At 47.4% G+C, this 14946-nt stretch overlaps 1 protein-coding gene across 3 annotated transcripts in view; it reads right to left on the reverse strand.

Moving 5' to 3' along the window:
- SH3KBP1 (SH3 domain containing kinase binding protein 1) overlaps positions 1 to 14946 on the reverse strand; it is a 189874-nt gene that overhangs the window by 19464 nt on the left and 155464 nt on the right. For all 3 annotated transcript variants that reach the window (XM_054165907.1, XM_054165906.1, XM_054165905.1), the window contains 3 exons: positions 11163 to 11243; positions 7365 to 7527; positions 571 to 656 (listed from right to left, as the gene is read on the reverse strand). In XM_054165907.1, coding sequence (XP_054021882.1) covers positions 571 to 656; positions 7365 to 7527; positions 11163 to 11243 — 330 coding nt within the window. The remainder of the gene's footprint in view (positions 1 to 570; positions 657 to 7364; positions 7528 to 11162; positions 11244 to 14946) is intronic.

Below are 14946 nucleotides of genomic sequence, written 5' to 3' on the forward strand. Positions count from 1 at the left end.
TCCTGTCCAGGTGATGTCCCCAGTTACCTGTTTGTGTTGCAGGGATATAAGCAAGAGGAATTTAGACTTCTTTCAATCAGTGTTTTCAGTAAAACTGATTCAAATTGGCCTTAGTTTAGTCTCTGTTGCCTTGTAATGGACAGTATAAAGATTACTAACTGCACCCGAGCAGTTAGTAATCTTTTGCAGCAGTGCTAACAGTATGTCTGTGAAACAAGCCTGACTGGTTATCATTGACCTTCTTCCTTCTTTCAGACTCCTAAAGAGAAATAACCTCCTGTTCAAAATAGCTCATCCTTCCAGTTTTCACTTAAAAATTATGTTTTGGGTTGGGTTTGGTTTAAAGCCAAACAAACAAACTTCTTCAAGCAAACAACAAAACTTCCTTTCGAGTAAAGCAGAATCGATCCGGCAGGTACAATTGTATAGGAGCGCACTCACTGCCAAATCCTCCAGCTGCCTTTTTGGATCTTAACAAGATCACCAAAAGACAGAAAAAAAGGCAGAAACTGACCCCAGAAATTTCTCAGGTAAACTATAAAAAACCCCAAAAAAGCCACCATAACTCACCGATGTCATTGCTTCTTTCAGAGGAGTCTTTCTCCAGAGCGCCGGATACCGTACTGCCCACTAATTCCACTTTTGGACTCTCACTCCTGCATGTGGATCAAGAAGAGGAGATATTTCATAGCAGCTTTTTGGTGGGGGTTACCCTAAATTGATAGCTAAGTTGCAATTACTACTGGAAGAGTGAAATATTCTTCCTTTGTAGCCCCAGAGTAACGGCAATGTGTCAGAGAGAGCAGACATGCTGCATGGATTAACCTTATCTCGTTTCTCCCTGACACCTGTCAAAAAAGCCTATTTTAGACACAGCAGTGTCCCGAATCATTCTTCAGATGTTCACAGCATCTCAACGTGAAGGAAACAGAAGGGCAAAGGGACATTTTCCTCAATATCTTATTTAGAAAGGTTTTTAATTAATTGGCTTGTATAAACTGCAGTCATCAGCTACCTAGAATGCTGGAGTGAGGGAGAGAATCCCCAGCTAGCATTGTGTATTGCAGTAGCTCTTAGTATTTCCTCCACCACATTTTTGCAGGTTGTTTATGAGATTGGACTACAAATATTGCTTGCACAGGTCCAAAGAACCAAGACCACACGCCCTGGGTTCACACAGCCTGCTTTCACAAGCCCCTCTCCCCTAATCTATTTGAAATGTTGGACTTGATGATCTTAAAGATCTTTTCCAACCTTAATGATTCTATGGTTTTAAATGTCTTTGGAACAGGCAAGTGTGAAGAGTTGTGACACTTTCTACAGAGGAACTACTTTCAAAAGTAAACAGGAGATCAGGCACAAGCAACATGATTATTTTTCTTCCTAAAACCTCCTATCCCACAAATAGTTCAGTTTACCATAATAATCTCTCTGTTAAAAGCAATAAACTGTAAAAGGGCTTGGTAGGCGAGTAGCTGGGCACTGCACAAGTCACACATAAAATCCCTGTGACATCTACTGAGATAACCACAGTTTAATCAGTGCAATAAATTGTATTGACCATCATTATCAGGTCACCTACCAAAGATCATAGCTTTTCCCCACAGACTATAATCAGTGTAGCACTGCAATACTTACGATGTACAGGAGGTACCCAAATGATGTGTGAAAATACAGATCTATCCCTGCAACAACCCAGCCAGTTGTGCACTTCTGTGAACAGCAATAATTAGCCATGGACATGTGCACAGGCAGCTTCTGAATCTCACTGATTTTTTTTCACTTGTCTCTGCTTTTGATGCCATCAGAAACTGATGACCGGTGGCCTGAACCTCGACTTGTGACAGCAAACCACTGAGTGGCTGGAAACCCTTAGAATCATAGAATCAGCCAGGTTGGGAAAGACCTCAGACATCATCAAGGCCAACCTATTACCTAATGCCTAACACCTCCTGACAACTAAACCATGGCTCCAAGTGCCACATCCAATGCTTTCTTGAACATCTCCAGGGACTGTGACTCCACCACCTCCCTGGGCAGCACATTCCAATGGCCAATTTCTCTTTCTCCTCACCTCCAGCCTAAACTTCCTCTGGGGCAGCTTGAGACTGTGTCCTCTTGTTCTGGTGCTGGTTGCCTGGGAGAAGAGACCAACCCCCACCTGGCTACAACCTCCTTTCAGGAAGCTGTAAAGAGCAAGAAGGTCTCCCCTGAGTCTCCTCTTCTCCAGGCTAAATGCCCCCAGCTCCCTCAGCCTCTCCTCATAGGGCTTGTGCTCGAGACCTCTCCCCAGCCTCGTTGCCCCTCTCTGGACATGTTCAAGTTCAGGAAGTCTGTGATGAAAAGCCTGAAGATGTGTGTTAAAACCTGGAGGAAGTTGTAGATTAAGTGAACTTGCATCCAGTTAAACACTGAGATAGGGTGACAAGTGGTGTTCTATGAACTAAAGAAGTCAGGCAACCAGTTTCTGACCTGAAAAACAAACTAGCCCTACACAGCCTGCACCACGAAGAAAATGCAAGAAATGTAACACACTCCTAGAAAAATGGATTAATTGGCAAGGGGATAAATAAGGCTATTCTCCAAGTGATCTATCTGAGCAGTTAAGTTTTCTTATCTGCTCATCTTTTCACTTTTAAACCATTGTTTATATATTGGTAATTCTTCAAGGAGCAACATGGCTTCTTGGCTGACAGGGCAGCGAGCATCTGACTGCATGCACATAGATTTCCCAGCAAACTGAGAGCAACATGGGAGTTGGAAGCACTCTAGGAAATGTATGAGGATGCTTTTCATAGAATCATAGAATTGTTAGGGTTGGAAGGGACCTCAAGGATCAGCCAGTTCCAACCCTCCTGCTATGTGCAGGGACACCTCACACTACAGCAGGTTGCTCACAGCCACATCCAGCCTGGCCTTAAAACCCTCCAGGGATGAGGCTTCCACCACCTCCCTGGGCAATCTCTTCCAGTCTTTCACCACCCTCATGGGGAAGAACTTCTTCCTAACCTCCCATCTGAAGCTACCCATTTCTAGTTTTGCTCCATTCCCCCCAGTCCTATCACTCCCTGACACCCTCAAAAGTCCCTCCCCAGCTTTCTTGTAGCCTCCTTCAGATACTGGAAGGCCACGAGAAGGTCTCCTGGGAGCCTTCTCTTCTCCAGATTGAACAGCCCCAACTCTCTGTCCTCATAGGAGAGCTGCTCCAGCCCTCTGCTCATCCTCGTGGCCCTTCTCTGGACACCTTCCAGAACTTCAGCATCTTTAAGAAACTTATTTGTAAAGTTCCCTGGGTACCAACCCTCATGAACCGAGGGGTCCAGGAGGGTTGGACCTACTTCAAACAGGAGCTCTTGAAGGCACAGGAACTGGTGGTTCCCATGTGCCGAAAGATGAGCCAGCGGGGAAGGCGACTGGCCTGGATGAGCAAGCAGCTCCTGGAGGACTTAAGGGGAAAAAAGAGGCTGTATCACCTTTGGAAGGAGGGGAAGGCTTCTTGAGGTATGTTCAAGGAAGCTGTTAGATTATGTAGGAAAAAATTTAGAGAGGCAAAGGCTCAGTTGGAACTGAAGCTGACCACCTTTGTGAAAGACAATAAAAAGCATTGTTACAAATACATCAACACTAAAAAGAAGGGCAAGAAGAATCTCCACTCCTTACTGGACCCAGAGGGGAACACGGTGACCAAAGACGAGGGAAAGGCTGAGGTCCTGAACACCTTCTTTGCCTCAGTGTTTAACAGCAAGGCAGGAGTCCAGGATGAGTGGCCTCCTGAGCTGGGCGATGGGGTTGGGGAGCAGTGTGATGCCCTGGAAATCCATGAGGAATTAGTTCAGGACCTGCTGAGCCACTCGGACACTCACAAGTCCATGGGACCGGATGGGATCCATCCTAGGGTGCTGAGAGAGCTGGCAGATGAGCTGGCCAGGCTGCTCTCCATCATTTTCCTCCAGTCCTGGCTCACCGGTGAGGTCCCAGATGACTGGAAACTGGCCAATGTGGTCCCCATCCACAAGAAGGGACGGATGGGGGTACCCAGAAACTACAGGCCAGTCAGCCTGACCTCAGTGCCAGGGAAAATGATGGGACTCAATGATCTTTGAGGTCTCTTCCAACCTTAGTGATACTGTGATAACCCTACTGTAGTAGGGGCTCCAGAACTGGACACAGTGCTCCAGGTGGGGTCTCACCAGAGTGGAGTAGTCAGGAAGAATCACCTCCCTCGACCTGCCAGCTATGCTTCTCTTGATGCAGCCCAGGATGTAATAGGCTGCACTTGCAGCCCAGAAGATTGAAGGATGGTGTGATTTAGGGGCTGCAAGTCACAACATTTACCATTTGACTACAAAAGATACCCAAGATGTATGACAACAACCTCCACAAAAAATGCCCAACCCTGTTGCCAAAAGACTCGACAGGCTTGCTATGGCACCCTACAGCCCTACTGGTGTAAAAGGAGTGAAACCATGCCTTGGTCACAGCACCTCCCTCCCTCCACCTGTGCAGATAGGCTGTCAGCTTCATCAGACAGATGATCAGCCTGAGAGACATCCCCCATTGCTGGAAATCCCACTGCAAACTGATTAATTACCATCTGGAGCAGCTCCCTGACCCATATGGCTGAACGGCTGCACAAACTCTAGTGCTAACATAAGGGAGGCTGCAGGAACAGGCTGCCAGGAGAGGGAATGTGCCCCTGTTAGCAGCAGCATGGACACAGGTTGGTTCAGACTGATTGTAAAAATGCACTTTCTGTGGGTTTTTGTGGCTTGCCTACTCCAGAGAATTGACTCATCCTTAGACTGCATAATCCCAGGTATGTCTGAATGACCTGTGAGGCCTTTGGAGCAAACTGACAGCTATTTGCTGTCCTAATTGGGTTTTGGCTCTCCTGTTGCCCTTGAAGCCCTAACCTGCCTACAAGGAAGAAGGATGCTGTTTAAATGGGAAAAAACTCATCACCACAAAAAGTCTGTGACATGCATAAGTTGCAATCTACTTACTCAACAGGAAAAAAACCAACACATGAAAAAACAACTGCTCAGCAGCAACCATGGAAATCTAGTGGGACTTACTCTAAAACTACAGCAAGTCTTCCCCCTAGGATCATGCACTGCTTTTGGCTAGGGTAGAGTGAATTTCCTTTGTAGCAGCCTGCAGGGTGCTCTGTTTGGATTTGTGATGAAAACAGTGTTGATAACACAGAGGTGGTGGTGTTATTGAGGAGTAGTTTCTCTGTTTCTTACCCTATCCCACCACCCACCTTACCCCAGACTGGGGGTGCACAAGAAGCTGGAGGGGATGCAGGCAGGGCAGCTGACCCCAGCTGCATCAAGGGATTTTCCATCCCCTATGACACTGTGCTCAGCCATAAAAACCGGGGGAATAAGTAAGGGAGGGATTGTTTGAAGTGGTGTGGATTGTCTTCCTGAGTCACTGGTACGTGTGCTGGAGCCCTGCTTCCCTTGCCATGGCTGAAGCCTGCCTGGTGAGGGGAAGCAGTGAATGAATCCTTTGGTTTGCTTCACTTGCGAGCACAGCATTTGCTTGATCTTTTTTAACTGTCTTTATCTCAACCCACACATTTTCTCACTTCTGCCCTTCTGATTCTCACCTCCACCCCAGTGTGGGCAAGTGAGGGAGCAGCTTGGGTGGAGCTGAGCTAGGTAACTCACTGGAGTTAAATCAGGACATACCAGCTGAAACTCTGCTGGTTCCGTTTTCATTTTAACCGCCTCAGGCTTTTCAAATTCTGGACATGGATACCAGCTGGTCTTAAAAACATTTACTCTCTTACTAAACTGAAGTAAACCCAAAACACCCTTACTGAAGTGACTGCTTCCATTTCAAGTTTCACATTCCAAACCATTGCCCCTGAAGGAAACAGCTTTCTTGTAGCCCCCTTCAGGTACTGGAAGGCTGCTCTTAGGTCTCCCCAGAGCCTTCTCTTCTCCAGGCTGAACAGATCCAGCTCCCTCAGCTTGTCCTCATAAGAGAGGTGCTCCAGCCTTCTGATCATCCTTGTCAGCCTCTGGACCCTCTCCAACAGATCCATGTCCTTCTTGTGCTGGGGACACCAGAACTAGACACCGTACTCCAGGTAGGCTCTCATGAGAGGAGAGCAGAGCAGAGGGAGAGAATCACCTCTCTCCACCTGCTGGCCATGCATCTTTAGGTGCAGCCCAAGATACAGTTGGCTTTTCTGGGCTTTTTGTTTTCCCCTACTGTATGAGGTGTACATCCCTAACATAACAGGGTAACACTTCTCTGATCCTGAAGTGTTTTGAATTGCTGCTGGAGGCATCATGACTTACCCTAATTTTTCAGCTCAGAACAGTAGAGCTTTTCCCTCCCTCAGCTGAGCAGTTCAGTTTCTTATGACCACTTTGTTTTACATGCAGACTTCTGGTTTTGCATGGTGGTTTCCCTTCGCTTCAGGAACAATTTGAGGTAAACTAAGGAAGCCAACATTAGAACAGCATACTGATGCAGATATTTCCCACATATTCAGCAGTGGAAACTTTGATGTTGCAGTGACAGAAATGAGCCAGTAATGGACAGCCTGCTAGTCTTCACAGAATCACAGAATTGTTGGGGTTGGAAGGGACCTCAAGGATCATCCAGTTCCAACCCCCCTGCCATGGGCAGGGACACCTCACACTACAGCAGGTTGCCCAGAGGCACATCCCTCTGACCTTAAAAACCTCCAGGGATGAGGCTTCCACCACCTCCCTGGGCAACATCTTCCAGTGTCTCACCACCCTCATAGGGAGGAACTTCCTAACATGTAATCTAAATCTCCCCTCCTCCAGCTTGGATCCATTGCCCGCCCCATCCTATCACTCCCTGACACCCTCAAAAGTCCCTCCCCAGCTTTCTTGTAGCCCCCTTCAGATACTGGAAGTCCACAAATAGGTCTCCTCAGAGCCCTTCTCTTCTCCAGACTGAACAGCCCCAACTCTCTCAGTCTGTCCTCACAGCAGAGCAGCTCCAGCCCTCTGCTCATCCTTGTGGCCCTTTTCTGGACACCTTCCAGCACCTCCAGATCTTTCTTGTAATAGAGGCTCCAGAACTGGACATTGCTCCAGGTGGGGTCTCACCAGAGCAGTGCAGAGGAGAAGAATCAGCTCCCTTGCCCTGCTGGCCACAATTTTCCTGCTGCAACCCAGGATACAGCTGGCTTGAGAAGACTGATGGGATCCAGCCAGATGTGGGGAAGATTTCCTTCCTTTCTTTGTTTTGTTCTTTTAGATACAGCTTAGCACAAAATAAATGGTGACACACTAACATGTAAAACATCAATTCTGTGTTGGTTTTTCCCCCCCCACTAATCCCAAAAGCAGAGGATAGAGGGAAACCAATACCTTGTGTGAGTCACAGGCACAACTGGTCTTTCTGGTCGTCTCGGGGGCAAGGTACCTGGTCTGGTCCCAGAGTTTGCTTTGGGTGGCCGAGGTTTCTTGGGAGGTATAGCAGGAACTGAAGGCTTCTGCAGGTCTAACTGTTTTTGCTCTCTCTCTGATCTTTCTTTAAGTCAATTGTTTCCAAGGGGAAAAAAAGAAAAGAAAAAAAAAAACAACAAAAAGGGAAAACAGAAGACAGATTTTATTAAGTGGAACTCATTTGCACTCACAAGTATACAATTACACAAGAACTCCTCAAGTGTAGATAAAATACAGACAAAGGAAAACTTACCTCCTTTCCAGCTCTGCCCTGAACCATTCTTCATTTGTAATAATGTGTTTGCCCTGACTGGCTGTTGTGCCTGTGATTTCTCATGAGTGAAATGTGTCTGACTGGGGAGGTTGTAGCCAGGTGAGGGTTGGTCTCTTCTCCCAGGCAACCAGCACCAGAATGGGAGGATACAGACTCAAGCTGTGCCAGGGGAGGTTTAGACTGGATGTTAAGAAGAAGTTCTTCACAGAAAGAGAGATTGGCCATTGGAATGTGCTGCCCAGGGAGGTGGTGGAGTCACCATCATTGGAGATGTTTAAGAAGAGACTGGATGAGGCACTCAGTGCCATGGTCTGGTTGGTTAGATAGGGTTGGGTAATAGGTTGGACTTGATGATCTCAAAGGTCTTTTCCAGCCTGGTTAATTCTATTCTGTTCTATAACATACTGATTTCTGAGCATCAAAATTAAGAATGGAATAAATTCCATAGCACATGGAACAAATTTCCATGAGTAGAGCTTATATCAGATTCTAATGTAAAATCATAGGAAGGTTTGGGTTGGGAGGCACCTCTAAAGGTCACCTAATCTAACCCCCTTCAGTCAGCAGGGCCATCCTCCACTAGATCAGGTTGCTCACAGCCTTGTCCAGCTTTACCTTGAAGATCTCCAGGGACAGGGCCTCAACTACCTCCCTGGGCAACCTGTTGCAGTATTCCAGCACCCTCATGGTGCAGAACTTGTTCCTCACATCCAATCTCAATCTGCTCTGCTCTCATTTCAAACCACTGCCCCTGGTCCTGTCCCTGCAGGCCTTTGCAAACAGTCCCTCTGCAGCCTTCTTGTAGCCTCTTCAGGGAGGCTGCTCTTAGGTATGCCTGGAGCCCTCTTTTCTCCAGACTGAACAACCCCAGCTCACTCAGCCTGTTCTTGTAGCAGAGGTGTTCCAGCCCCCTGATCATAGAAGTTAGAAGGTCACAAATGTAATTATGTTGGATACCCTTAACATCTCTTGAACACAGAAATGCCACTTCTTGGGGTGAGGACCATGGTGGGGAAGTCTCCTTCAAGTGAACTATAGTTAAGTTAAAATATAAGCATCAAAATTCAGTGAAGTTTGGCAGGATGTGTACAGCCCCCTTCCCCCCTCCCCCAAATTGACCTTTTATTTAGGTTTTTAAGCATAAAATTCTATGATCAATTTTTCAGCTTGCCTCTGAGAAATAGAATCCTTTGCAGAACTGGTTGGGCATAATTAGAAAGTGCCACAACATTAACAGCCAAAGCCAAAGAGGTGATGCTCATCAGTATGTAAAGCACAACACACATGAACAGCTCTTGTAAATGATTCTGGAACAGGCTGCCCAGGGAGGTTGTGGCCAGGTTACAGAGTAGAGTACAGAATCAACCAGGTTGGAAAAGACCTGTGTCCTCTCCTTCTGTCACAGGTTGTCTGGGAAAAGAGACCAATCCCCACCTGGCTACAACCTCCCTTCAGGTAGTTGCCCTCAGGCTCCTCTGCTCCAAGCCCCAGCTCCCTCAGCCTGGCCTCATAGGGAGATGTTCCACTGCCTGCAGCAGCTTTGTAGCTCTGTACTGGACTCTCTCAAGCAGTTCCCTGAGGTCCTTCTTGAACTGAGGGGCCCAGAACTGGGCACAATATTCCAGATGCAGCCTCACCAGGGCAGAGTAGAGGGGGCAGGAGAACCTCTCTCCACCTACTAACCACTGTATAGCTTAAGGGGTCACAGGTTCCAGTCTCCAGTCTGAGAGGATCATGGAATAAATCTCCAGGAACACAATCCACAGGAGATTTGGAGTAGTCCAGTAAGTGACTGTTGCTCACAGCTTTATACCCTTCCCCAGTGCACTTTCAGCTGATGAAGTCATTGGGTCCTCTGTAATGCTGAAGCTTTTCCAATCTATGGTGTAACTTTTCCATACTCCTATGTCAATTTATACTGTGTCAGTGTCCAGGAATCTTAACTATACATGAGGAACACAGGCTAGGCAGCCTACCAACACACACCATAAGGAATGTTCCTGTGCCAGCCCTGCTGCCACACCACACCTAACAATCCCTGCCCAGAGAAATTGTGGAGTCTCCTTCTCTGGGGAACCTGCCAGGACACATCCCTGTGTGGCCTGCCCAGCACGATCCTGCTTTGGCACTGGGGCTGCACTAGATGATCTCCAGGGCTCCCTTCCAACCCCTAGCACTCTATGATTCTATTTAGAAGTTAAGAAATGCCATAAACAAGCTTGTCTGTACAATTAAATAATCCATTAAAACATAGGAAACCTGGCACCATGTTCACTCAGAGAAATCAGCGTAGCTCTTTCCCACATACCATTCAGAGCACACAATGAACATAACAAAACCATTAGTGGTTTCATTTGTCACTGCTCTGTGTCTGTGCCCCACTTACTGATATGTTCCAACCTGACTCTGAAGGCAGAACTCTTGTTTACTTCACAGGCTTGGTTATGACTTTTGTGGCTATGATAACAGGGTGATTCATAAGCTTTCATGACTTGTATCTTCACAGAACGCCTCTGTGATGCCAGGAAACCACCAACCTTGGTTTTAACAGGTTAAGAGAGGTGATTCTGCCACTTTACTCTGATCTGGAGAGACCTCCCCTGGAGTACTGCAGCCAGCTCCAAAGCCCTCAACACAGGAAGGACACGGACCTGATGGAGCAGGTGCAGAGGAAGGCCACAAACATGAGTGGGAGCTGGAGTACCTCTCCCACAAGGACAGGCTGTGGGAGTTGGGGTTGTTCAGCCTGGAGAAGAGAAGGCTGCAGCCAGACCTAAGAGCAGCCTTCCAGTACCTGAATGGAGCCTACAAGAAGGCTGCAGAGGGAGTGTTTGCAAAAGCCTGCAGTGAGAGGATATGGGGCACTGGTTTGAAATGAGAGCAGAGCAGATTTAGATTGGATATTAGGAACAAGTTCTGCACCATGAGGGTGCTGGAACACTGCAACAGGTTCCCAGGGAGGTAGTTGAGGACCCATCCCTGAAGATATTGAAGGGCAGGCTGGACAAAGCTGTGAGCAACATGCTCTAGTGGAGGCTGTCCCTGCTGACTGCAGCGGGGCTGGACTGGATGAGCTTTAGAGGTCCCTTCCAGCCCAACCATTCTATGATTCTATAATAAAGTACACCCTAATCTGGAGTATCTCACTTGATCAAGGATCTATGTTTCACTGAGCTCAGACCTTTAGCCATCATTTTCTGTACCTCCCCTTGACCTCAGCTGAGGCTGCAAGTACTTAACAGCTCTGGATTGGTACAACTGAATACCCTGTGAATGCAGTCCAGAAGGAGCACTGAGATCCGTTCTGAACTGCCTATCATCAGAGATCTGTCACAGTGGGACACGAACATCCAAGCAATCTACTTCATGACAAGAGAGGCTGGGAAATGAGGATTCCATTTCCCCCGTCTCTCTGCAGAGAGCAAGCAGGAAAGCACATTTCATACCTTTCTCTTCTGTCCGGTTAGGAAGACATTCTGGCCTTTCAGGGGGTACCTTCTTGATCTCGTGCTTTCGCTCTGTGGTAGCTAGCAAAGAAAGGAAAGTTTGCAGTTCTGAACAAGTGAACAAACCAGCACACACAGCTACAGAAGACTGCATTCTGCAACTTCTTAGGCTGCCTGCAATCTTCAGATTGAAAACGTCTTCTGAAAGGGAACAAAAGCTACTTTCAAGCGTTTGCTTACATGACAACAACAAAAGCAACTGGATGGTTATGTTTCACAGTCAAGTTCACGCTTTCCCAGGCATCAACCTCAGAAGAACAGGCAGCTTCACACCATTGAGTGAGAAAAGTAATCATAGATTCACAGAGTTTAGGTTTAGGTTTGAAGGGACCTTAAAGATCGTTCAGTTCTAATCCCTGCCATAGGCAGGGACACCTTCCACTAGCACAGGCTGCCCGAGGCCTCATCCAACCCAGCTTTCAACTCCTCCAGGGAAGGGGCATCCACAACCTCCCTGGGCAAACTGTTCCAATGTCTCCTCAGCCTCACTGGAAAGAATTTCTTCCTCATCTCCAGTCTCAATCTGCCCTCCTGAAGCTTCAATCCATTCCCTCTCATCCTATCACTCCCAGCTCTTGTTATAGAAGTCCCTTCCTGGCTTTCTTGTAGCCCCCTTCAGGTACTGGAAGGCTGCTCTAAGGTCTCCCTGAAGCCTTTTCTTCTCCAGGCTGAACATCCCCAGCTCTGTCAGCCTGTTCCCACAGGGGAGGTCCTCCAGCCCTCTGACCATCTTTGTGTCCCCTGTGTGAACCCTCTCCAGCAGCTCCATGTCTGGAATTCCAGCCTGGAATTTGAATTGTGGAGAGATGTGTTACTGTTGTAGACAGCTGAAGAGGAATTGAGCAGTGTGGAGAATCATTAGGCATACATTAATGTGGCCTTTCTGCCCAGAGTGTACTTTGTAGACAAACCGACATGAATTGCCATTCAGTTCCATTCCCCTCTTTTTCACCTGCAGTACCATTTGTTCACTTCCACACAGCAGGAAGAAGAAAACAGCAGCACTGACAGTATTCTGCATGGCTATTTGAATTGACAGCTTTTGGCCTGGAGGTGTAGGCTTTTGAAACCTTCTGCCCCACTTCCAGAACTACCTGAAGGGAGGTTGTAGCCAGGTGGGGGTTGGTCTCTTCTCACAGACAACCTGTGAGAGAACAAGAGGACACAGTCTCAAGCTGCACCAGGGGATGTTCAGGCTGGATGTTAGGAAGAAGTTCTTCCTAGAAAGAGTAATTGGCCATTGGAATGTGCTGCCCAGGGAGGTGGTGGAGTCACTGTCCCTGAAGTGTTTAAAAGGACACTGGATGAGGTACTTGGTGCCATGGGTTAGTTGATTAGATGGTGTTGGGTGATGGGTTGGACTTGATGATCTCAAAGGTCTTTTCCAACCTGGTTAATCCTGTATTCTGTAGAGACCCTGGCACATCAGGGCTTCTGCTGCTACAAGGGAGTATGGGAACTTCAGGCACCAACAAGAGGAAGGCTGTGCAAAAATTTCCTGGCATGTACAAGGTGCAATCTTCCAGTCCCCATTTCTTACAGAAATGTGTTACTGGATCTTGGCTTTGCTGCACTGGCTAACTACCAGGTGCAAATGCCATTGCAACTTAGCAGGTTTGAAAACTACTTTAGGTAACACTCTTAGGAATTCAACAACAATTACACCATGTGACATCCAAGAAAAGCAGAGGAGGCAAAGCAGGGAACAGAAGGTAATTTTTTTGCTTCAGTCTGTTCCATTATATGCAGCTCTCAAGTACATTTACATCTCTGAATGTGCTGTTCCAGCTCTGTTCTGCAGCTGGTTCCTAGAAATCAGCACTCATCAGTGCAAATTGCTCATCAGTGATGATCACCAGCCATTGTTTCTTTAAATAACTGTGCTGTTGGACAGGCAACACTTCTATCACTTATCATGTCAATAAATAACACTAAATTGGCCTAACACTAAATTGCAGTGGCCTGCCAGTACCTTAAGGGAGCCTACAAGGCTGCAGAGGGACACTTCCCAACGGCCTGCAGGGACAGGACGAGGGACAATGGTTTGAAATGAGAGCAGAGCAGATTGAGATTGGATGTTAGGAACAAGTTCTGCACCAGGAGGATGGTCGAATACTGCAAGAGTTTGCCCAGGGGGGTAGTTGAGGCCCCATGCCTGGAGATCTTCAAGGTGAGGCTGGAAAAGGCTGTGAGCAACCTGATCTAGTTGAGGATGTCTCTGCTGGCTGCAGGGGGGTTGGACTGGATGACCTTCGGAGGACCCTTTCAACCCAAACCATTCCATGGTTCTGTGGCTTATCTTAGGATAGGTTAGTTTGGATTTTCAAGGATTCTGCTTTAAAGTATCTTATTTATTCTGCTGGTTTGTGTAACTGGCGGCCAAATGGTGAAACTGGAGCTTGGAAGTGAAGTACCAACAATTAGAGGTCCCTTACAACCCGAACCATTTTGTGATTCAGCTCTCCAAGACATAGAAACTCTCCTAACACAAACATGAGAACCCAAGATTTGCATGTGTTTAGCCACTACAGAATTGTTGGGGTTGGAAAGGACCTCAAGGATCACCCACTTCCAACCCCCCTGCCATGGGCAGGGACACCTCACACTACAGCAGGTTGCTCACAGCCACATCCAGCCTGGCTGCAAAAACCTCCAGGGATGAGGCTTCCACCACCTCCCTGGGCAACCTGTGCCAGTCTCTCACCACCCTCATGGAGAAGAACAGGGACATCTTGGTCAAATGATAGTTTGTCAAAGTCAACATGGCAATAAGCATAGGAGCATTTTCACCTCTAAATACATCTCAGAAGAACTCCTTGTGTGTGCATACTCAGCCCAAACTTGTCCAAGACTGAGTAGGAAGAGTGCGTAAGAGCAATGTGGAGCTTCTGGAGTGGGTCCAGAGGAGGGCCACATAGGTGATCAGAAGGCTGGAGAACCTCCCCTATGCAGACAGGCTGAGAGAGTTGGGCCTGTTTAGCATGGAGGGGGAAGGCACCAGGGAGAACTTAGAGCAGCCTTTCAGTTCCTGAAAGGGGCTGCAAGAAAGCTGACAAGGGCTGGGAGTGACAGGACAATGGAATGGATAGAAGCTTGAGGAGGGCACATTTGGTCTGGAAATTAGGAAGAAATTCTTTCCCGTGAGGCTGGTGAGACACTGGAACAGGTTGCCCAGGGAGGCTGTGGATGTTCCCTCCCTTGGCATTGTTGAAGGCCAGGTTGGATGAGGCCTTGAGCAACCTAGGCTAGTGGAAGGTGTCCCTGCCCATGGCAGGAAGCTGGGAACTAGATGACTTGTAAGGTCCCTTCCAACCAAAACCATTCTATGAATCTCTGAATGGCAATACCCCTGGCTTTGCCATAGACTCAGAGAGCCATCATCAAATTGTCTGTGTCCTTTATGCATCTATTTTCCCTTAGGAAAATGAGCACACCATCTTTCTGTGGTGACACAGCAAATGCATGGGATGCAGAGAGGCACAAACATATTAAAAGTATTACCCTCTAATTACAGGAGTATGAAGTGAGAGCAAGAAAATGTTTGACAGAGCTTTTCCACAATGTGTTGGGCTGTCACTAGGACACCTTCAGTAAGCAACCACCACTAGATGGCAAAATCATCCTGCTCTGTCTGGATACACACTGACCCTAAAAAACACACTCAGAAGTCTCAGGAAAAGAGTGAAGAATAAAGCATGGGTGCCCAATAAGCAAACCAAATACT

This window comes from Dryobates pubescens, chromosome 12, assembly GCF_014839835.1.
Source record: "Dryobates pubescens isolate bDryPub1 chromosome 12, bDryPub1.pri, whole genome shotgun sequence".
NCBI classification, from domain to species: domain Eukaryota; kingdom Metazoa; phylum Chordata; class Aves; order Piciformes; family Picidae; genus Dryobates; species Dryobates pubescens.